Here is a 24,100-nt window from a genome sequence, read left to right as displayed (position 1 = left end):
TTTTTTTTAAGGAAGGAAGGGAGAGAGAGAAATACTGGTTTGTTGTTCTGTGTACTTATGCATTCATTGGTTGATTCTTGTATGTGCCCTGACCTGGGATTGAACCTGCAACCTTAACATATTGGGACAATGCTCTCTACCTGGCCAGGGCTATACCACATCTTTTTTTTTTTTTTTAATGTTTTTATTGATTTGAGAGAGAGAGATACAGATATCAATGAGAGAAACATTGGTCAGCTGCCTTGTGCATGCCCCAAACCGGAGATCGAGCCTGCAACCCAGGCATGTGTTCTGATCAGGAATCAAGCTGGTGGCCTCTTGGTGTATGAGTCATTGCTCACCCACTGAGGCACGCCTGTCAGCGTGTACCACATAATCTTTATTTGCTGTCTATCTGTGGACACTTCAGTTGCTTCCTACCTTGGCTATTAAAGAATGCTACAGTGAGTATGGGGGTGCATATTTCTTTTTGAATTAGTATTTTGGAATTACTAAATTCTTCAGAAATATACCCAAAAGTGTGACTGCTGGGTCATTGGTAGTTTTATTTTTAATTTTTGAGGTTCTTAGTTTTTATTATTTTGAGGAATCTCCGTGCTGTTTTCCATAATGGCTGTACCGATATGCAATCCCACTGACGGCACACGAGTGTTCCCTTTTCTCTGCATCCTCACCAACATTTGTTGTTTGCTGATTTATTGATGACAGCCATTCTGACAGGAGTGAGGTGATATCTTATTGTGGTTTTAATTTGCACTTCTCTGATGATTACTAGCCATCTATATGTCCTCTCTGCCCTATTTTTAATTGGATTAGGGATTATTAATAGGACTTATTGAGTCCTCTAGGCCATCTGTCTTTTGCAAGGCACTCAGCATACTTTTTCTAAAACTTATTTGTGCCAGTTACCTGTTTAAATACCATCAAAGTTCTCATTACTAAATTGTTCATATATATTTACGTCATTGTTTCTCAAGCACTACATGGCTTTTGTTTATATTTTCAGTCTTTTGTTTTCTGCCAGCTCCTTTTCTCTTCTCCATTGCAAACTGTTCCTTCTTTTGCACATCCCTGGCCATTAATATATGGCTCTTTCTGCTGCTGGAAATGCCTTTTTCCTCATTCCACTTAGTGAAGAGCTACTTAGACTTTAAGGTTTAGCTCCAGCCCTGGCCAGTGTGGCTCGGTTGGAGCATCGTCCCGTACACCAAAAGGTGATGGGTTCGATCCCTAGTCAGAGCTCGTGTGGAGGCAGCTGGTAGATGTTTCTCTCTCATATCAGTGTTTCTCTTCCTCTCTCCCAATTCAATTAAAAAAAAAAAAAAAGATTCAGCTCCAGATACATTTGCAGCCTTTCTCTGTTGCCTGAAGCTAAGCTGGCTCTTTTCTCCTGTGCTCCCTTTTTGTTTTCCTCAGAAGCACCATTAAGTACATTTAGTTCATCCTCCTAAAAAGCCATCCAGGGCCTAGCGTAGGTGGAGACTTCCCTAAATATTGTGTAAAAAAGTACATGAATAAAAGATTATCTTGGTGAACCATCCATGTCATGCTTGTGGCAGGTGGTGCAATTCAAGCAACAGTCCCGGCTGGAGGAAAAGCGCAAAAAGGCTCTGGACCTGCACCTGGACTTCATTGTGGGGCAAACTGAAAAGTACTCAGACCTTCTATCTCAGAGCCTCAACCAGCCAGTAGCCTCCAGCAAAGCTGGCTCCTCCCCTTGTCTTGGCTCTTCCTCAGCTGCCTCTAGTCCTCCACCCCCAGTTTCCCAGCTGGATGATGAAGGTGTGTGTCCTCTTTGGCTCTGTTACTCCTCCTCATGTACCCTTTCAAGAGCTGAAAACCCACCCTGTGGCTTGCAGGGCCCCGTGGACTTTGTGACCTTGTTCTCCTGCTATAGATGGGGACTTCCAACCCCAAGAGGAGGAAGAGGATGATGAGGAGACGATTGAGGTTGAAGAACAGCAGGAAGGCAATGATGCAGAGACGCAGAGGCGTGAGATTGAGCTGCTTAAACGTGAGGGAGAACTGCCACTGGAAGAGCTGCTCCGTTCCCTTCCCCCTCAGCTGCTAGGAGGGCCTTGCAGCCCCTCAAGAACCCCATCATCTCATGATAGTGACACCAGAGATGAACCTGAAGATGGTGGTGAAGAAGAGCCCTCTCAAGTGTTGAAGGTGTGGGCAGAAGGGATGGGGGGAGGGCTCAGAGTGGGGCAGGGATGGGATTCTGGTCTATAAGGTTAGATATGGTTTTCAGGAGTTCTCGCTGTTTAAAGGTAATTTTGGGGCTCTCATTTGGGGGTAACTAAGGAAGAATCAGAGTTGGGGCAAGTTACAGTCTGAGATGGGCAGAGTTTCTAATGCCATAATGGAAGTCTACTGTACTCTACTCTTTAAATTACTGTGTGACCTTAAAAAATACTTATGCTGGCCCTTGCCACTTCTATGAAATGGTCCTAATACTCCCTTACTGGTTTGTAGATTTGGAGCTGGGATGGTAACCTTAAAGTCTCTTTTGGACCTAATTTCTCTGTTTCTTCATATGTCTGCATGCGTGGGAATGGTGTTGGGGGCCTATATTTGTTATCTAGCACTTTCACAGGTCCTCCCCCAGGCAGTGGGGCCAGGATTTGGTAGCTGGTGCTGAAAGAAAATCCTTGATTGCATCCTTGCCCTGGGATTGTGCCAGTGGCAGCTGTCACTCAATGGCACAGAGAAACTGTTCTGTAGCATTGTATTCTCATTGTGCCTTTCTCCTGTTTTAACCTTAGGCCCTCTTCCTTTTCATCCTTTGACACATAGGTAAACCCCCCACCCTCTGTTACACAGCGTAACAAACAGCCTTGGCATCCAGATGAGGACGATGAAGAGTTCACTGCCAATGAGGATGAAGGTGAGGCCTATTCTCTTTATCCTGTTCCCTTTAACCCTTGAATAGTTTGGACCTAATGTCAGGCTTTCTTACCTCTTCCAATTAGACTGTGTGTCTCTTCTCTATTGATAATGGCTTTATTCTCTTTCCTAGCGGAGGATGAAGAGGATACCATAGCAGCTGAGGAGCAGTTGGAAGGGGAGGTAGATCATGCCATGGAGCTGAGCGAGTTGGCTCGAGAAGGTGACATTCACTAGACATTTTAATGAACATCTACTTTGGTGTCTCCTCTGCAGAGTGACAGGGATAAAGAGATGAATAAGACACATTTTATCCTCCTAGAGCAGTGATGGCGAACCTTTTGAGCTCGGCGTGTCAGCATTTTGAAAAACCCTAACTTAACTCTGGTGCCATGTCATATATAGAAATTTTTTGATATTTGCAACCATCGTAAAACAAAAGACTTATATTTTTGATATTTACTTTATATATTTAAATGCCATTTAACAAAGAAAAATCAACCGAAAAAATGAGTTCACATGTCACCTCTGACACGCGTGTCATAGGTTCACCATCACTGTCCTAGAGGAACTCCTAGATCTGATGAGAAAGATAGATTTATAAGTGAATACTTAAAAATAGACTATGATGACTAATTATCATGGCATTTTGAACAAAGTAATGTGAGCTCATGGAGAGAAGAGCTGTTGTGAAAGGATTTGGGTTATGTTTTACCTAAACCTCAAAGCAGGGGTGGGGAACCTTTCTTCTGCCAAGGGCCATTTGGATATTTATAACATCATTCATGGGCCATACAGAATTATTAACCTAGAAATTAGCCTGCTATATTTGGTCAAACATTTAACCCCTTGAGTGCTGGGGAGTGCGATCGCGCTCCTCCTGTCTTTTGCCAAAAGTGCCAGGAGCACTATCAAAGCTTCGAAATGGCGTCCAGTTCTAAGTCTGCTTTTATTAGTGATGATGATATTGCTAAGTATGTCAATGTAGTAAAGGTTTCCTTAAGTTTTTGAATATATAACTTGATTTACTTGAGATGCATAATTTTTTTCCTAAACTGCTGTAAAATCAACAAAAATGCCTTGGCAATTTTAGCATAGTTCCTAGGATATTGGTTGGCACTCAAAGGGTTAAGTATATTTTTATATGTGTTCCCCCCCCCCCCCCCCCAATGGGCCAGACCAAATCATTTTGCGGTCTGGAAGTTCCCACCCCTGCCTTAAAGGGAGGTTCATCACATTGATATTATCCTTCCCAATGGAAGGCAGCACCATCCATGGCTCTAGTCCATGTTGTAAAACTTGGCTTTAGTAGCTGGTGCTGAAGTAAACTTTTCGTTGCCTTTCCTCGGGCCTGGGCTTAGCCGTATCTACAGAGACCTAGGTAAAGCAAATGGCACCCTCAGACCTCTTCTCCCTTCCCCTCGATGCATCCAAAACGTACTCTCTCTTTTTCTTCAGGTGAGCTATCTGTGGAGGAGCTGTTGCAGCGGTATGCAGGAGCCTATGCCTCAGATGCATCTGCCCCAGGTTCTGGGAGTAGTGAAGAGGAGGAGGAAGATGAGGTTGATGCTAACAGCTCTGACTGTGAACCAGAGGGGGCCACAGAAGCTGAAGAGGCTCCTCAGGAGGATAGTAGCAGTCAATCCGGTAAATGTGTGGTTATGAGGCAGGTGCTGGGGAGGGTAGGCACTGGAGGGGCAGGTATGGTTAACACTAAGCCTTGGTCTTGTGCTTTAGACTCTTCAGAGGAGCAGAGTGAGGACGAGGAAGATGAGCATTCCGAGGAGGAAGAAACAAGCGGGAGTTCAGAATCAGAGGAATCTGAGTCTGATGAGTCTGAGGAGTCCCAGTCACAGAGCCAAGCAGATGAGGACGAGGAGGAGGAGGAGGAGGATGACTTTGGGGTGGAGTACTTGCTTGCCCGGGATGAAGAGCAGAGTGAGGCAGATGGGGGCAGTGGACCTCCCACCCCAGGGCCCACCACCACTCTAGGCCCTAAGAAAGAAATTACTGACATCGCTGCAGCAGCTGAAAGTCTCCAACCCAAGGGTTACACCTTGGCTACTACCCAGGTGGTATCCCTAGACCCCCAGCCTCTGCTTTCTCATATCTTGACTTCTCTGTTTCTCAGTGACACACCTCAGTTCACCTTGACACCTCTCTTCCCCACCAGGTGAAGACACCTATTCCCTTGCTCTTGCGGGGCCAGCTCCGGGAGTACCAACATATTGGGTTGGACTGGCTGGTCACCATGTATGAGAAGAAGCTGAATGGCATTCTTGCTGATGAAATGGGGCTGGGCAAGACGATCCAGACTATCTCCCTGCTTGCCCACTTGGCTTGTGAGAAAGGTAACTAGACAGGGCCCCTTCCTCTTGGGTCTCCTTGGGGGTGACTCCAGCTACAGGATAGTGAAATACTCTTTTGCTGGAATCTTAATAGCTTCATTGACTGGTCAGTAACTGTATAGCAAGCCCAGCATAAGTGCTGGGATTCTTAGGAAGGGCCATTAGGACAGACTGTTCAGGGTTACGTGTGAGGAGCAAGAACCTTAAATTGTATATCTCCTTGCCTTCTCTCATTCTTATTTTTAAAAATTCACCTATTTAAAATCTTTCTGCATTTTATTTATTTATTTAAATATGTATTTTTATTGACTTCAGAGCGGAAGGTAGAGGGAGAGAGATAAAAACGTCAATGATGAGAGAGAATCATTGATTGGCTGCCTGGGGATTTAACCTGCAACTCGGGCATGTGCCCTGACTGGAAATCGAACCATGACGTCGTGGTTCACAGTCAGCACTCAATCACTGAGCCATGCTGGGCAGGCTGAATTTTATTTTTTTAAATCATGTATTGACATGTTACTTTCAGGTGTATAACATTATTTAATACTTGTATACATTGTGAAATGATCACAATAAACATGTCATACATATTACAAACAATTATTTTTCTATGATGAGAACTTTTAAGATCTGTCTTAGCAACTTTCAAATAATACAGTATAGTACTGACTATAGTTACCATGTTATACATCTCTCATTCTTTTGCTAAACAGGTAACTGGGGTCCTCATTTGATCATTGTCCCCACCAGTGTGATGTTGAACTGGGAGATGGAACTGAAGCGTTGGTGCCCCAGCTTTAAAATTCTCACTTACTATGGAGCCCAGAAAGAGAGGAAGCTCAAGCGGCAGGTTTGCTCCTCCATGTGACCACCTCTCTCCCCCCAGTTGATGCCTCATTTTTTTTTTAGGCCCGTTTTCTTCAGATGAATTTCTTTCCCTCCCCTTTCTATTGCTTCATTCTGCTTCTGGGACTTTCTGTTTCCTCCCAACCTGATTTCTATCTCCTGAGGACCTTAGCATGTCTTCCCTTTCCCCCCCCCCCCTTTTTTTTTTCACCTCACTATCTCTATTTTCTCTTGATACCTCAGGGCTGGACCAAGCCCAATGCCTTCCATGTGTGTATCACGTCTTACAAGCTGGTGCTGCAGGATCACCAGGCCTTTCGCCGCAAAAACTGGCGCTATCTCATTCTGGATGAGGCTCAGAACATCAAAAACTTCAAGTCACAGCGTTGGCAGTCACTGCTCAACTTCAACAGGTGGAAATGGAGTTGGAGATTCATGGGAGGGTTGATTGGGTCTGAAGGGTGGGATGCTCGGAAGATTGAGAATTTATTGACTATCCTCCCTTTAATTCCCTCTGTCTCTTTGCAGCCAGAGACGCCTGCTCCTGACAGGAACTCCCTTGCAGAATAGCCTCATGGAGCTGTGGTCCTTGATGCACTTTTTGATGCCCCATGTCTTCCAGTCTCACCGCGAGTTCAAAGAGTGGTTCTCTAACCCCCTAACTGGCATGATTGAGGGCAGCCAAGAGTACAATGAAGGTCTAGTCAAACGCCTCCACAAGGTAGGGCCTGCAACAGTTTGTCAGGGGTCTTGGGAATGGTGAGGAACTAAGGGCAGAAAACCTTTAGGGAGAGGGAAGTCAGACAGATAAGCTGAATTCAGCCATTTGTCAAGCTTCAGTGTTTTCTTTAATGGGAGACATGTCTGTGCGTATTCTCCGAGTAGAATATTATTGCTCATCAGTCCCTGCTTGGATTTCTCTTTACCTGGCTTTCCTCAACTTTGTATTTTTATTGCGTTTCTTTTCTCTCCCCCTCTTTCTCTTCCTCCCTCTCTCCCTCCCTTTTCCTCTCTCCCTGTCTCCCTCCCTTCCTCCCTCTCCTGTCCTCCTCTCTCTCTCTTTTTCTCTTTCCCCCCTCCCTCCCTCTCTCCTCCCTTTCTTATGTTTTTTTTTGTCTTCTCTTTGTCATTTTTAAATAACATCTCTCAGCATTCTGATCTTTACTTTTTTTGTCTCCCAATTTATGTATCTCACTCATAAGGCTTTAAAGACTCCAATTTGTGTTTTTAATTCCTCAACTCTGTAGACCACTTGGCCTGTATTTAAATTTGACTTTATGTCTTTAATTGAAAGTTGCTGTTGAACTCTCCTCTGTTTTAGCCCAAACATCTCATGTTTTATAGCCTATTTCTATTCCATTTTGGTCAATCACACCATCATTTTGGTAAATCATAGAAACCAATAAGTCTTCCTTAACTATACCTCTTCATCTCCATTCACTTTTTCCATGTTAACTTAATGACTGTGTCTTGTCAGATTTTGCCTCCTGAAATCTCACATTTGCCTTTTGTTTTCTATGCTGCTGTCACTGCCCCAATTTTTGTTCTCAGCTTCTCTCCTGGACTTACTTTCATAATCTTGTGTATTGACATTTACTGTAATTTGAGTCATCCCTCCTGTGTAGGTAGTTGCTCTGCCCTCAGTGTTCTTCTTTATCACTTATGGTGTGGTATTCTAATAATAATGTCTGTCCTTCAGCAGATAGTAAATTCCTTGAGAGAAAGGAGGGCTTGCATCTGACTCAGCTTTGTGTGATTAGTTCTGGGCATGCTGCATAGCTCCATGAGTATTTACTGATTGGACTAAGGCAGTGCCCAGCTGATCATCAAGCCAAAACCCAGCTAGAAGAGCTAGACTAGGGCTCAGTCTCCTGCTGTTCTCCTGTCAGCCTCTTGATTATTTACTTTTAGGTTTTGCGGCCTTTTTTGTTGCGCCGAGTTAAGGTGGATGTTGAGAAGCAGATGCCTAAAAAGTATGAGCATGTTATCCGCTGCCGGCTCTCCAAGCGCCAACGCTATCTCTATGATGACTTCATGGCACAAACTACGTAAGGGAGAACTGAGGGTGGGCCCTGGGACTCTAGATTATAGCAAAGGTCAGAGGTGAGAGTCAGGATGCCCTATTTATTTTTCTTCTCTCCCAGAACTAAAGAGACACTAGCCACGGGCCATTTCATGAGCGTCATCAACATTTTGATGCAGCTGCGAAAAGTCTGTAATCATCCAAACCTGTTTGACCCTAGACCTGTTACCTCCCCCTTCATCACCCCAGGCATCTGCTTCAGCACTGCCTCTCTGGTCCTACAGGCCACTGATATCCATCCCCTCCAGGTAAGTAGTTGCCCCCAAGGTTACTGGCCCTATCCCAAACCTTAATTTATTTTCTTTAGGCTAAAGTCTGACCTTTTGCATCCTTCCTTCTCCTATCATCTTAAAACTATTCCCCTGCTTTTATTATTTTTTTAGCTGTGTCACTTTAGGCAAGCTAATTATTAACCTCTAACCCTAAGTTTGTTTGCCCTTCAAAATCGGGATTATATAGCCTATTTTGCAGTAGGTTTGTGAGAATTTTGTTAATCTTTTTGAAAGGGGTTGGCATGTTAACATTTAATTATTTTGTTTTTCTGTTTCCTCTTTTTGGCTACTTCATACACGCTCCCTCCAATTTTTTTTTTTAATATATATATTGTTTATTTCAGAGAAGAAGGGAGAAGGGGGTGAGAGATAGAAACATCAGTGATGAGAGAGAATCATCTATTGGTTGCCTCCTGCACACCCGCTACTGGGATCAACCCTGGAATCCTGGAATCAAACTTTGACCTCCTGGTTCATAGGTTGATGCTCAACCATTGAGCCACACCGGCCAAGCCCATTTTTTCTTTTGTGGTAAAACACATAGCAGATTTTACTACTTGAGCCATTTTAAGCATATGATTCAGTGCCATTAAGTACAGTTAATTTGTATAATGCTTACCCACCATCCATCTTCAGAATTTTTCTCATCTTTCCAAATTGAAACTCTGTACATATTAAATATTAACTCTTCATTTTCCCCCTTTCCCTAGCTCTTGTTAGCCACCATTCTATTTGCGGTTTATAAATTTTAGTACTCTTGAGTACTTCAAATAAGTGGAATCATACAATATTTGTCCTTTTGTGAATGGCTGTTTCATTTAGCGGAATGTTTTTAAGGTTCATATATGTATACCACATTTTGATTATCTATCCATCATTGGACACTTGGATTGCTTCCACGTTTTGGCTATTTTGAATAATGCTGCTGTGAACATAGGTGTACAAATATCTGTCCAAGTCTCTACTTTCAATTCTCTCATTTTTAAAAATTAAATTTATTGGGGTGACATTGGTTAATAACATTATACAGGTTTTAAGTATATAATTCTAAAATACATCATCTGTATAGTATTGCTTTGTGTGTTCACCACCCAAAGTCAAGTCTTGTTCTGCCATCATATATCTGACCCCCTTTACCCTTTTCTACTTCCTTCCTAACCCTTGCCCTCTGGTAACCAACATACTGTTGTATATGTCTATGGGTTTTGTTTGTCTTGTTTGTTCATTTGTTGCTTTCAGTTTTATATCCCACATATGAATGAAGTCATAGTTCTTGACTTTCAATCCTCTCTTGGGTATACAGTCATGCTCTGCTTAATGAGGGAGATATGTTAAGAGAAATATGTCTTTAGGTGATTTCATCATTGTGGTAACATCATAGAGTGCACTTTCACAAACTAATTGGTGTAATCTACTACATACCTAGGCTATATGGTGTAGCATATTGCTCCTAGGTTATATGCCTGAACAGTGTATTAGACTGAATACTGTAGGCAGTAGTAACACAATGGCAAGTATTTGTGTATCTAAACATAGAAAGGGGACAGTAAAAATACGGTATAAAAGTTAAAAATGATACACCTGTATAGGACACTTCCTATGAATGGAGGTTGTAGGATTGGAAATGGTTCTGAGTAAGTTGATGAGTGAATGGTGAGTTAATTGTGAAGGTGTAGGACATTACTGTACACTTAGGCTACATTAAATTTATAAAACAACACAAGATTAAGTGAAGCACAAGAGAAACTGATACAATCAAGAGACATAAACACAAGATGTATGGGGCTGCTGCTGGCCTAACTGCATACTGTTATATAGCAGACTTAAAAAAGAAAAAGTACATTCTAAAATAATGGTAAAAACAGTGTGGTAATTACATAAGCTTATAATGTAGTCATTTATTATCATTGTTAAATATGCACTATACAGCTCTGGCTGGTATGGCTCAGTTGGTTGAGTGTCATCCCATGTACTGAGAGGTCACTGGTTCAGTTCCCGGTCAGGGCACATTCCTGGGTTTAAGGCTCAATCCCCAGTGGGGGCATGGAGGAGGCAGCCAGTGTGTTTCTCTCGCATCGATATTTCTCTTTCTCTCTCTCTCTGTCTTCCTCCTTAAAAAAATCAATAGAAATGTATTTTAAAAACATGCACTATACATAATTATATGTACAATGCTTTTATATAACTGGTAGCACAGTAGGTATGTTTACACCAGTATTACCATACACACATACTGAATTCCACTACAATATTAGGATGCCTAGACGTCACTAGACAATAGGGATTTTTCAGCTCCGTTATAATCTTACAGGACCACCCTTGTATATGCAGTCCTACATTGACATGTGATACATGACCGTATATCCAGAAATGGAATTGCTGGATTATATAGAAATTTGTAATTCTATTTTTAATTTTTTGAGGAATCACCATACTGTTTTCCATAGTGGCTGCCAACCCTGTTATTTTTCTGTTTTTTTTAAAAAAATAGCATCTAAATGGATATTAGGTAGTATCCTGTGATTTTGACTTGCATATCCCTAACGTTAGTGATGAACATCTTTTCTTGTGCTTATTTTGTATTTTCTTTGGAGAAATGTCTATTAAAGGCCTTTGCTAATTTTTAAAATGGGTTGTTTGTGTTTTTGTTACTGAGTTGTAGGAGTTCTTTATATGTTCTGGATATAACCCCTTATGAAACATGATTTGCAAATATTTTGTCCCATTCTATGGGTTGCCTATTCATTCTATTGAAAGTGTCCTTTGATGGAGTTCAGTTTATCAATTCACTTTGGTTATTATCTGTGCTTTTGGTGTCGTATCTAAGAAATTATTGCCACATTGACCCCTTTGACACCATGCTTTTGTGTTCCTTCTTGTGCCAGCGGATAGACATGGGTCGTTTTGATCTTATTGGCCTGGAGGGTCGAATTTCTAGATATGAGGCCGACACATTTCTACCCCGGCACCGCCTGTCCCGCCGGGTACTGCTAGAGGTGGCTACTGCTCCTGACCCCCCACCCCGGCCCAAGCCTGTCAAGATGAAGGTCAACAGGTACCAGGGCTGAGGAATTAAGGGGATGGATTCCTAGAAAAACTGACTACAGCTGGCTGGGGGGCATTGGGATGGCAAGGAGAGGGTTGTAGAGTAGGCTAGAATGTTTATATGGGACAGATGCAAAATACTGTGGCCATGTTAGGGGAGACAATAACCAGAGGGTCCTGGGAGGGGCCCTTGTGTTTGTCATTGATTCCCACTCCCCCTTCCCTGCTTGGTGCTTTTGGGTCTTTATCCTTTTCCCCCTTTGCTTTTACAATCTTTGTCTTTTTGCCTTGTCTTTCTTGTTTCTTTTTTTCCTTACTCCTTATTCTCCTTCCTCACCCCCTTATTTTTTTCTCATAGGATGTTGCAGCCAGTGCCCAAGCAAGAAGGCCGGACAGTGGTGGTAGTGAACAGCCCACGGACCCTCCTGGGTCCTGTCCCAGTCCGACCCCCTCCAGGCCCGGAGCTGTCAGCTCAGCCGACCCCTTGCCCAACCCCTCCAGTGCTGCCAGCACCACTGATGGTGTCAACCTCGCCTACTGGATCCCCACTTATTCCGGCATCCCGGCCTCCAGGCCCTGTTCTGTTACCCCCGTTGCAGCCAAACAGTGGGCCTCTTCCCCCGGGTGAGTTACAAGGGAGCCAGAGTGTTGGGTTAGGGGGCACTTCAGGTAGATTGGTCAGATTGATTAGCAGTAATAAAAATAGAGTGAGAAGTTGGGTTAGAGATGGGTGTGGTCTTTGTTGGGCTGGAAGGGAGTATGTATGTGTGGAGGCTGCTGGGAGCTGGCTAAGGCTCTGGTCAGGGCATATTTGACAGATGTTTCCTTTGTGTTTACAGTGTTACCTTCCCCCCTGGGGGTCCTGAGTGGGACCTCACGGCCTCCAACACCAACCCTGTCCCTAAAGCCAGCCCCACCTGCCCCTGTTCGCCTGAGTCCTGCCCCACCCCCAGGCTCCTCCAGCCTGTTGAAGCCCCTGACAGTGCCACCAGGCTATACCTTCCCTTCTGCCACTGCCACTGCCTCCACCACTTCTACCACCACAGCCACTGCGCCTACCACAGCAGTACCAGCTCCTACTCCTGCACCACAGCGCCTCATCCTGTCTCCTGATATGCAAGCTCGCCTGCCCTGTAAGTTCCCAGGGCTCTGAGGGTGAGGGACCTGAGAAGGGAGGAAGGCTTATATGCCCCAGAGTTGGAGAAGAAAAACTCAGGAGTATGAGCGAGTATCAAATTCTAGGTAGCTATCATATACAGGGTATATTGCCAGACATTGGTAACTTATAATCAAGAGCCCTCAGGGAGTTCATGATTTAGTTGGGGAAGTGACATGTAAGCCTCGTGATAGAAAATCATGAGGTAAAAGGGCAGCATAGAGGAGGGGGGTGGTGAGTGATAAATTAGCTCAGTGTGGTGGCAGGCCTTTGCAGCGGTCACCAGCCAGTGGTCCGTGAGGTCCAAAAGGTTGGCGACCGCTGCTTTAGAGGATATAAAGGAAATTGTTAAGCAAATGAGTGGAATAGGAAGGAGTAGCATGTCAAAAGTCCAGACTGTAGTTGAAGGCTGAGCTTGTTGAAACATGAGAAATTGAGGGGAAGAGTTAGAGGAACTGAGACTTGTACCTCATGAGGGTCTGTAAAGTGGCATTGACAGAGTGATCCCTGTGTTCATTAAGCCCCTTCTTTGTTTATAGCAGGTGAAGTGGTCAGCATCGGCCAATTGGCCTCACTGGCACAACGTCCAGTGGCTAGTGCAGGGGGAAGCAAACCTCTCACCTTCCAAATCCAGGGCAACAAGCTGACTTTGACTGGTGCCCAGGTGCGCCAGCTTGCCGTGGGGCAACCCCGCCCGCTGCAAAGTAGGTAAAACCCACCCCCTGTCCTGCCTTTTTCCTCTTCTTCCTTATCCTCTTGTTTTTTTATGGCTCTTTAAAAATGTCAGCCTGTGTGTTTCTTTCCTTAGTATTTGGTGGGTGGGACCAAAGAGAATGATTAGAGGAAATTTTTTATAAAGATGAGGTCATTTTATTTATTTAAATATATTTGTATTGATTTCAGAGGGGAAGGGAGAAGGGGAGAGAGATAGAAACATCAATAATGAGAGACACTCATTGATCAGCTGCCTCCTGCGCACCCCACACTGGGGATTGAGTCCACAATCCGGGCATGTGCCCTGACTGGGAATCGAACTGTGACCTGGTTCATAGGTCAATGCTCAACCACTGAGCCATGCTGGCTGGGCTGGATGAGGTCATTTTAGAGATGTTATTTTCTCTCTGTTCTTTCTCCTCTAGCCCTTGCCTCTTTGCCTCCCTCCGGCTGATAGCTACTCTCTTTCTCTCTTCCCTTAACCCAGGGAATGTGGTGCACCTGGTGTCCGCAGGGGGGCAGCACCACCTCATCAGTCAGCCTGCCCATGTGGCCCTCATCCAGGCCGTGGCCCCGACCCCTGGCCCCACCCCTGTCTCTGTGCTGCCTTCTTCGACCCCCAGCACCACCCCTGCCCCCACTGGCCTCAGCCTTCCGCTTGCTGCTAACCAGGGTGAGGCTCCTGGCCTTCCTACTTAGCTCTTGCAGGCCTTGGTCCTTCCAGGCATGTCCTGGGCTACTGTCTGTCCAGCCTTCCCTCAGTATTGTTTTCCCTTGCTGGTGTCTCCAATATCTGTCTGCTTCCCTCTCCTGCCCCTGGACTTCTTCCATCTTTTGGGTCTCTTGTTTCTTTTCTACCTTTCCCTCAATGTAGCTTCCTCTTGCAGTGCCACCAACCATGGTGAATAATACAGGCGTGGTGAAGATTGTAGTGAGACAGGCCCCTCGGGATGGACTGACTCCTGTTCCTCCGTTGGCCCCAGCACCCCGACCTCCGAGCTCTGGGATTCCAGCTGTGTTGACTCCACGGCCCACATTAACCCCTGGCCGGCTACCCACACCTACTCTGGGTGTTGCCCGGGCTCCCATACCCACATCCACTCTGGTGAGGCCCCTTCTCAAGCTGGTCCAGAGTCCTTCGCCCGAAGTCAGTGGTGAGTCAACATGGCTAAGGCCAGAAATGTTTGCCAGAATTGGCCCCAAGGGTTTCTTTCTTTCTTTAAAAAAAAAATACATTTTTATTTATTTCAGAGAGGAAGGAGAGAGAGAAACATCAATGATGAGAGAATCATTGATCGGTTGCCTCCTGCACGCCCTCTACTGGGGATCGAGCCCACAACCCGGGCATGTGCCCTGATTGGGAATTGAACCGTGACCTGGTTCGTAGGTCGACACTCAACCACTGAGACACCCCAGCCCGGTGCCTTAAGGGTTTCTAAGTCACAACAGATCCCTTCATTATCCAGCATACTGACTTGCTGTGGACCCCAAAACTGGGCTGCCGAGCCCTTGCCTAATTCCAACATAGATTTATTGGATTCTTGGAGGGAAAGGAAATGTTAAGTTGACAGATTCCTTGATTCTTTGATCTCATAGTGTGGGAGTGAAGATTTTCTGGGAAACAGGTGAAACTTGCGAGTAAGGGAAGGGGTGGGACAGGATGATAGGAGGAGCAAGAAAAGAATTTTGGGCCTAACTCATCCTCTGTCTCCACAGCTTCAGCAACCGGAACTGCTCCCTTGACCATCTCTTCTTCCCTTCCTGCGCCATCCTCACTCCCTGGGCCAGCATCTCCAATGCCAGTTCCCAACTCCTCTCCCCTCGCTAGTCCTGTGTCCTCTACAGTCTCCGTTCCAGTGTCATCTTCACTCCCTATCTCTGTCTCCACCACGCTTCCTGCCCCAGCCTCGGCTCCACTCACCATCCCAATCTCCGCTCCCTTACCTGTTTCGGCTTCAGGCCCAACTGTGCTGACCACTGTGACTCCAACAATGGCACCTGTTGTCTCAGCGGCTCCTGGACTTCCCTCTTTGGCACCAGCTGGGGCTTCCCCATCAGCATCAGCCTTGACTCTAGGTTTGGCCACAACGTCATCCCTGTCCCCATCTCAGGCACCTGGTCACCCTCTGTTGTTGGCTCCAGCCTCTTCACATGTTCCAGGGTTGAATTCAGCCGTGGCCCCAGCATGTTCACCTGTCCTTGTGCCAGCTTCTGCTCTGGCTAATTCTTTTCCGGCAGCACCAAATCCAGCTCCAGCTCAGGCTTCCCTTCTGGCTCCAACACCTGCATCTCAGGCTCTAGCCACCTCTATGGCTCCCATGGCGGCTCCACAGACAGCAATCCTGGCTTCTCCAGCTCCTTCCCTGACTCCTCTTCCAGTCCTGGCTCCATCGCAGACTCCAGTTCCAGTTCTGGCTTCATCATCTACTCCAGGAACTCCTTTAGCCTCAGCTTCTTCACTGGTGCCAGTCCAAACTCCTGTGTTGGCTCCGACATCAACTCAAACTATGGTACCAGCCCCGATTCCGTCACCTCTCCCAAGCCCGGCTTCTACACAGACACTGGCCTTAGCCCCAGCTTTAGCATCCACTCTTGGCGGCTCGTCTCCATCTCAGACACTCTCTTTGGGAACAGGGAATCCCCAGAAGCCCTTTCCAGCTCAGACATTGTCATTGACTCCAGCAGCAGCCCTAGTACCAGCTCCAGCCCAGACACTGTCTTTGGCACCAGGACCACCACTGGGTCCAAGTCAGACGCTATCTCTGGCTCCAGCACCCTCTCTGACTCCTGCTTCTTCGATGGGCCCAACCCCAGCTCACACTTTGACTTTGGCTCCGGTATCATCATCTGCTTCACTCCTGGCCCCAGCTTCAGTGCAAACACTGACCTTGAGCCCTGCCCCAGTTCCAGTGCCCACCTTGGGCCCAGCCACAGCCCAGACTCTGGCACTGGCCCCAGCCTCAACGCAGGTCCCAGCTTCCCAGGCATCCTCCCTTGTGGTTTCTGCACCTGGGGCCGCTTCCTTGCCCATCACCATGGTATCCCGGCTGCCTCTTTCCAAGGATGAGCCTGAGACACTGACATTGCGCTCTGGTCCCCCCAGCCCTCCCTCCACTGCTACCTCGTTCAGTGGTCCCAGGCCTCGACGCCAGCCCCCACCACCACCTCGTTCCCCTTTCTATCTGGTAAGTTTTACTGCCTCAAAGGAGAGGGAATGGGAAGTTGAGTTTCTTTGGAATGTTGATAGAATGGATGGAACAGAATAATGACACTTTTATCTTGGTAAATTACAAAGTCTCGTTTTGTGGACCTGATATTTCAGTACCATTGGACAAGTCCTTTTCCCTGAGCTTGTATTTTCTGTAAAATCGGAATAATCGTGTTCTACTTATAGGGGTAATGAGAACCTAATGTGCTTTTAAAACTATTATTCACTGATATGTTGAAGGCCTTATTGTTATCACTGGTCTCTTTTCTTCTTGCTTACTCTTTTGAGTTAGTGTTGGCATTTAATTGCCTCATTTTACAGATGAAGAAACTAGCCTATTAAATGATGTTATAAATGTTACACAGCTTGTGAGAACAGAGATGTGCTGACTCCATTGCTTTCTCCCCTTCCCCACAAGAGTCAGTCCTCAAAGACATACTTTCTTCAGTTGCTGAAACCATTACCATCAGCAAGCATTTGAACTTCTAAGGGAGGGATGACACCATGGAATGCAGTTCCCCAAAGATCATCATCTCACTTTGATGGCCATTTCTTTTTTTTTTTTAAATATCTTTTATTGATTTTTTACCGAGAAGAAGGGAGAGTGATAGAGAGAAACATCGATGAGAGAGATCGATCGGCTGCCTCCTGCACACCCCCCAGTGGGGATGTGCCCGCAGTCAAGGTACATGCCCTTGACCGGAATCAAACCCGAGACCCTTCAGTCCGCAGGCCGACGCTCTATCCACTGAGCCAAACTGGTTCGGCTGATGGCCATTTCTTAAAGTTTTTTACCTCCATGGCAATTAAGTGGCAATGAAAAGAACTCTGGCCCTGGCCGGGTGGCTCAGTTAGTTGGAATGTCATCCCGTACACCAAAAGGTTACGGGTTTGATTGCCAGTCAGGGCACATACCTAGGTTGCGGGTTCAATCCCTGGTCAAGGCACATATGGGAGGCAACCAATCAATGTTTTTCTCTCACATCAATGTTTCTCTCTCTCTCCCTCTCCCTTCCTCTCTCTCTAAAACATCAATAAAAACATATCCTCGGTTGATGATTAAAAAAAAATAGAACTGTTCCCTATCACTTCCTTAGCTTTCTGGTAGCCATTGTTTTTCTATCATATATATAGTTCCATATATGTTTGGTTAAGTTAAACTTAGAACTCAGATTCAAGTGAATAACCCAGGAACAAATTTGAAGAAAGTTCTAGTGAATCCCCCAGGCCTTCTTATCTTTTGCTCATTCTATTACAGAGCTGCTGCTTATTCTTTGCCTCAGCCTCAGTATCCCACCCTCCATCAGTGCCACTAACTCCACCTTTTGTCTTTCTGGTACTGCCAAGTTGGTCTGGCTTGTTGGAAGTAAAAGAGAACCTAGATCCTGGCCCCAGTGTGACAGCCCATGGTCTATGCTAAATTTTGGTTGCTCTGCAAGTAGATAGCAGCTTTTGACACTATTTTTTTCCTTAAAACAGTTTGAAATATGTCATATACCATACAGTTAATCCAGTTGAAGTGTACACATTCAGTGGCTTTTATTATAGTCACAGGGTTGTATAGCCATTACCACATTTTGTACAGCCATTACTTTGGAACATTTTTATGGCCCTAAAGAGAACCATTACACCTTAGCCATCATCCCCAAACTTCTCTCTCTCTCCTAGCCTTCGGCAACTACTTATTTTCTGTCTTTATAGATTTGTCTATGGAGTCACATAATATATGGCCTTTTGTGATTGGCTTCTTTCACTTGGCTTAAAGTTCCTGAGGTTCATTCATGTTATAGCACACATCAGTACTTAATTTCTTTTTATTGTTAAATATTCCATTTTATGGAGATAGCACATTTTCTACGTCAGTTGATAGGGACATTTGAATTATTTCACTTGTTGGCTGTTATGAATAATGCAGCTATGAAATAAGATCTTGTGTCTTTTCATGTTTTCCATTATATTGAATGTAAACCTAGGACTGGAATTGCTGGGCCTTATGGTAACTACGTTTAATTGTTTGAGGAGCTGCCGAACTGTTTTCCAGTGTAGCTGTACCATTTTACATTCCCACCAGCAGCCTGTAAGGGTGGTTCCAGGATCTCCACAACTTTGCCAACACTTGTTATTTGTCTTTTTTATTACATTCTAGTGCGTATGAAGTAGAACCTAATGGTTTTGATATGCATTTTTCTGATGGCTAATGATGTTGAGCATCTTTTAAGTGGTTGTTGACCATTTGTGTATATATATAAAAGCCAAGCAACCTGTGGCTATGATGCACACTGCAGCGACCAACCAGCCTGATTGAGGCCCCAATCGTCCCCCCCGGCCCCCACTAGCCCGCCCCATTTGGCCCCCATCAGGGCAGGCCGGCTGGACCCCACTCGTGCATGAATTCATGCCTCTAGTCTTTGAAGAAATATCTCTGTGAGCCTTTGCCCTTTTTAATTGGGTTATTTTATTTGTTTTTATTATTGAGCCGTAAGAGTCCTTTATGTATTTTAGATACAAGGCCCTTTTCAGTTATGATTTGCAAATCTTTCCTCTTTTGCTACTATTTGAGAGCTCACCCGGATTGATTTTTCTCAGTGTTAGGATGCTTTCTCACTTAGATCACAAGGATCCAAGAGGTTATGCTTGATGTAGCCATCAAAAAGGGAGGTTTGGGCCCTGGCCAGTGTGGTTCAGTTGGCTGGAGCATTGTCCCATACACGGAAAGGTTGCGGGTTCGATTCCTGGTTTGGGCCCATACCCAGGTTGTGGGTTTGATCCCTGGTTGGGGTGTGTACGGGAGGCAACAGATTGGTGTTTCTCTCCTCTCCCTCACCACTTTTCTCTCTCTCTAAAATCAATGAAAACATAATCCTCGGGTGAGGATTAAAAAATCTTGGAGGCACTGCTATTTTTCAGGACCATTTTCTGGGATCCATTTTATTAACAGATTTATTGAGAGCCTACTTTGTGCCAGATACTGAGCTAGGTAGTGGGTGATTATAGTTAACAGGATCCATGATATATGGGCCTTAAATTTAGTGGGTAGAAGACATCAAAAGTATCCCCTTTCCTTTCTTACAAAGTAAAATTGCAAGTGTAGTAAGTGCTTAAAATATATACTATACATAGAGAGAGGTGGTTTTATAACCTGTGAAACTGGAAGCACAACAGATGGGGAAGGATTGGATCAAAGTCATACAGATATCCTGTCTGCCAGACACTCGCCTTTTCTCTCTCAGAGTGATGATATTAAGTACCTGGTTATGTTCCCATCCCAGTTCATTCCAGTCTGGCCCTTGACAGAAACCTGCTGTGGATTTGATTAGCCTCTCTGTATCCTGGTCAGTGATTTGAGGAAGGCTTTTAATACTTCTTTTTGATATACTGCAAGAAGATAAATTAATTGAACGTTTGGAGTTGAATGTTATATAGGAGACTTTCCACAAATCATCTATTTTATAAGATTGTTGGAATGTAGATCTTAAATTTGAATATTCAGACATTCTGCTTTGGTAGCATACAAGAAAAGATCATTTTTCTTTTGCAGAGAACTTCACTTAAAAATTGTGAAAGGAATAACGCCCTTTGATGACTTGGAAAACTAAAAGCATAATGTATTTTAAAATATTGTGGTTCCCATAGATTGTTTCATTGTGGGAGGAACTGTCAGGTTTTCTGTGAGGACACTGATTACTTTTTCTGTTTTTTTGTTTGTTTTGTTTTTTCATCCCCAGGACTCTCTAGAGGAAAAGCGAAAACGACAGCGGTCTGAACGCCTGGAACGGATTTTCCAACTTAGTGAGGCTCATGGGGCCCTGGCACCCGTGTATGGGACTGAAGTCCTGGATTTCTGTACCTTGCCCCAACCTGTTGCCAGCCCCATCGGCCCTTGTTCTCGCCCCAGCCACCCCACCTTTTGGACTTATACTGAGGCTGCCCGCCGGGCTGTACTGTTTCCTCAGCAACGCCTAGACCAGCTGTCTGAAATCATTGAGAGGTTGGCAGGGCTAAGTGCTCATGGGAAGAGGGTCTTGGGGCCTCTGAGTGGATGTAGTGGTTAGGGATATTGAAGGTGCTATCTCTTGGGACTCTACAGAGTTCCATCTTTTATACTGCTTGCCTTCTTCCTTTTGCAGGTTCATCTTTGTCATGCCTCCTGTGGAGGCACCTCCCCCTTCCCTGCATGCCTGCCACCCACCTCCTTGGCTGGCCCCACGTCAGGCAGCCTTCCAGGAGCAATTGGCCTGTGAGCTCTGGCCCCGGGCTCGTCCTTTGCACCGTATTGTGTGTAACATGCGCACCCAGTTCCCTGACTTGAGGCTCATCCAGTACGATTGCGGTGAGTTCATTGACCAGTGAGGGTCCCTTGACCTCTTTTCCTCTTTTCAGAGATGCTGTACATAAGGTCTTGGTAGATTTCATTAAACATTAGACAGTTTTTTTAGGTTATCCTTATGGGAAAGATGGAGAATTGTAGATGTATGATGGATTCTTGGCATTCAGGAATTTGACTTTGATGAAAGTTGAAAATATGTGTTAACTCATTTATTTGTTCAGTGATTATTTTGTGAACATCTGTTTTGCTAATCATTTGGGATTCAATGGCGAACAAGATAGCACAGCATGGAGTTTTCAGATTTATGCTGTACAAGACTGCACAGTAAATAGTAAATTTTGTTTGGTGAAAAGACAAGAATCCTTATCTTTTGGTTAGAATCTTGATTAGAATGCATTAGGCTGCAAGTAACAGAAAACCAAAAGTGAACATTTATTGTTGACTTAATGAGCAATTAGAATAATGGTGTGTTGTTGATTCAGCAGATTAGTGGTGTCTTCATGTATCTAGGACCGTCTTGTCTTTCTACCTTGCTTTCTACCATCCTTAACATTTATCTTTTTATTCTCATGCTTATTTCTTCATGGTCAGAAGATTGCTGCCGTAACTCCAGGGAGCACATCAAATGCTCTGAGTAGGAAGCCAGGGGTTGAGACAAAAGACTCCTAGCAAATATTTTTTGGGAAAGAAAGCCCTCCCAGTTGACTTTGCTTCATAATTCATTGGCTCAAATTGGGCCTTATGCCCATCCCTAGAGCAATCACTGTCAAAAGAAAGTGGCAAAAAGGAACTCTGGCTTATTTAGGATCACTTATGATTTGTCTTCTCTGGGTTGGGTTGAGGCTTGCCTTGCCAGGTGTCCACAGTGTTACTCAGGCTCTGTTGACCAAGAATGGCTTTCTGTCACAATCCTGCACAGATATTTCTATAGTAACATGTTTTTGGAGATTTCCTAAATGTCTTATAAGAAAGTCAGCAGAACTTTTATTACTATACATATGTTTTATATATATTTTAGTAAATATATATTTTAACAATATATATTTTAGTAAAAAAACAAAAAACATTTGAAATCATTCAGAGGAGATGAATTCAAAGTCTTTGTTAAAGTGTTTCAGACTGACTAGAAATGTTTCAGAAGTTAATTCTGTGTTTGAAGGGAGGTTGAACTAAGATAACCTAAGATCTTGCCTCTATGGTTCTGATCTTGGTGACCTTCAATCCCTGTCTGTAAACCATGAATCGGGATTTGTTGATATTTATTCTGTGAATCTGTCCTGTGATTCAGCTGGTACAACTCATTGTAGTACTTAAAAATTTCTTGCTCAACGTCGGCTTGCGGACTGAAAGGTCCCAGGTTCGATTCCGGTCAAGGGCATGTACCTGGGTTGCGGGCACATCCCCAGTAGGAGATGTGCAGGAGGCAGCTGATCGATGTTCCTCTCTCATCGATGTTTCTAACTCTCTATCTCTCTCCCTTCCTCTCTGTAAAAAATCAATAAAATATATTTAAAAAAAAATTTCTTGCTCAAACTACTGTAGATTCCTTTCCCCCGTGAGGGTGTATATTACCTTACCCCTAGTAAGACTATAGACGTTAAATCCAAGACAGAAGCAGACTGAAGAGGAGAACCCTTAGGGGAAGAAAATAGGTTAATTCAGATTTTTTGGTATCCTGTGCTAATTGAAATCCTGGCCTAAAATTTTGGTTACCATTCAACTACAGCCTTTCAGTGTTAAGTGTTCTCCTCATTCCAGTTTATAGCTAGCTCCCTGCACCCCTTCATATCTCTTCAGGAAAGTTGCAAACGTTAGCAGTGCTGTTGCGACAGCTCAAGGTGGGGGGCCACCGAGTACTCATATTCACCCAGATGACCCGGATGCTGGATGTATTGGAGCAGTTTCTAACCTACCACGGCCACCTCTACTTGCGTCTGGATGGGTCTACTAGAGTTGAACAGAGACAGGTAATCCAGGCATTGCAGCCCTTAGAGACTCACCTCAGCTTCTGTCTCCTTTTTCCAGGCCTTGGGGGTCCAAGAAGGGGCCCCACTAAGCCTTGGGTCTATTTTGGGGGATTTCTCCCAATGTTATCTTTTTTTTCCCTTTCCCTCTAGGCCTTGATGGAACGATTCAATGCAGACAAACGTATATTCTGCTTCATCCTTTCAACTCGGAGTGGGGGTGTGGGCGTGAACCTGACGGGAGCAGACACTGTTGTTTTTTATGACAGCGACTGGAATCCCACCATGGATGCTCAGGCCCAGGATCGCTGTCACCGAATTGGCCAGACCCGAGATGTTCACATCTATAGGTATTGCCTAGTCTCCCCTACCTTTTGCTTCCCCTTTGCTGGAAGGATTTTATTGATGTATTTGGCTGTTTACCCACGGCTTTCATCAACCCCTAGGCTTATCAGTGAACGGACAGTGGAGGAGAACATCCTAAAAAAGGCAAATCAGAAGAGAATGTTGGGAGACATGGCCATTGAGGGAGGCAACTTTACCACAGCATATTTTAAACAGGTACTACTATGTTCCATTCTATGGAAGGTAGAACTGCTTTGCCTGTAAGAGTTACTCTTGCTTATGAAAGAGGATGCTTTGACCTCTACAGACCTGCTTCTTCAACCAGTGGCACCTGATACTTCTAAGAACCATCATCAGATTCATAGTCGTAGGCCTGGGACCAACATTCCATTGACTCTGACATTTTTTCTTCTGTTCTTTCCAAAGCAGACCATCCGAGAGCTGTTTGATATGCCCCTGGAGGAGTCATCTGGCTCCTCTGTACCCTCTGCCTCTGAAGAGGAGGAAGAAACTGTGGCCAGCAAGCAGACCCACATCCTGGAGCAGGTGAAAAAAGTGGCGGTCCCTAGAGGAGAGCTAACTAATGGTTACAGTGTGTGTTGTCTTTGGATCTGTTAAGTTTGTCCAGGGGGAAAGAACTATTTCTGCTGCTTCTCAAATTACAGTTGGCCTTTGATAGTTGTGAATAGATTATTTATTGGTTCACATGGTTTCATAGAAAAAAGACAGGATTTAGTTTTTATTTCTAACTTTTCTAAGTTTAAAAAAAGCAGCAGTGCTTTTCTTAAAACAATAAATATACGTATTTATTTATTTAAATATCTTTTTATTGATTTTAGAGAGGGAGAGAAAGAGAGAAACATCAATGGTGAGAAAGAAGCATTGATCAGCTGCCTGCTGGAC

General features: G+C 44.6%; 1 protein-coding gene across 3 annotated transcripts in view; it reads left to right on the top strand.

Annotated features, from left to right (window-relative positions):
• The window catches only part of SRCAP (Snf2-related CREBBP activator protein), a 38,916-nt gene that overhangs the window by 7,968 nt on the left and 6,848 nt on the right, over positions 1-24,100 (top strand). For 2 of the 3 annotated variants that reach the window (XM_015570688.1, XM_006774087.2), the window contains exons 7-31: positions 1,560-1,782; positions 1,898-2,172; positions 2,800-2,890; positions 3,023-3,112; positions 4,348-4,536; positions 4,627-4,961; positions 5,063-5,240; positions 5,951-6,087; positions 6,327-6,496; positions 6,612-6,804; positions 7,995-8,131; positions 8,228-8,414; positions 11,324-11,493; positions 11,842-12,107; positions 12,323-12,616; positions 13,179-13,343; positions 13,841-14,026; positions 14,241-14,507; positions 15,070-16,538; positions 20,287-20,549; positions 20,689-20,891; positions 22,686-22,855; positions 23,006-23,202; positions 23,299-23,413; positions 23,624-23,743. In XM_015570688.1, the coding sequence (XP_015426174.1) occupies positions 1,560-1,782; positions 1,898-2,172; positions 2,800-2,890; positions 3,023-3,112; positions 4,348-4,536; positions 4,627-4,961; positions 5,063-5,240; positions 5,951-6,087; positions 6,327-6,496; positions 6,612-6,804; positions 7,995-8,131; positions 8,228-8,414; positions 11,324-11,493; positions 11,842-12,107; positions 12,323-12,616; positions 13,179-13,343; positions 13,841-14,026; positions 14,241-14,507; positions 15,070-16,538; positions 20,287-20,549; positions 20,689-20,891; positions 22,686-22,855; positions 23,006-23,202; positions 23,299-23,413; positions 23,624-23,743 (6,090 nt within the window). The remainder of the gene's footprint in view (positions 1-1,559; positions 1,783-1,897; positions 2,173-2,799; positions 2,891-3,022; positions 3,113-4,347; positions 4,537-4,626; positions 4,962-5,062; positions 5,241-5,950; positions 6,088-6,326; positions 6,497-6,611; positions 6,805-7,994; positions 8,132-8,227; positions 8,415-11,323; positions 11,494-11,841; positions 12,108-12,322; positions 12,617-13,178; positions 13,344-13,840; positions 14,027-14,240; positions 14,508-15,069; positions 16,539-20,286; positions 20,550-20,688; positions 20,892-22,685; positions 22,856-23,005; positions 23,203-23,298; positions 23,414-23,623; positions 23,744-24,100) is intronic. The other variant, XM_006774088.2, reaches the window with a different exon arrangement.

Source organism: Myotis davidii, unplaced genomic scaffold (genome assembly GCF_000327345.1).
Source record: "Myotis davidii unplaced genomic scaffold, ASM32734v1 scaffold1047, whole genome shotgun sequence".
Taxonomy (NCBI): domain Eukaryota; kingdom Metazoa; phylum Chordata; class Mammalia; order Chiroptera; family Vespertilionidae; genus Myotis; species Myotis davidii.
Note: the sequence above shows the minus strand (reverse complement) of the source record. Positions and strands in the feature narration are given on the sequence as shown.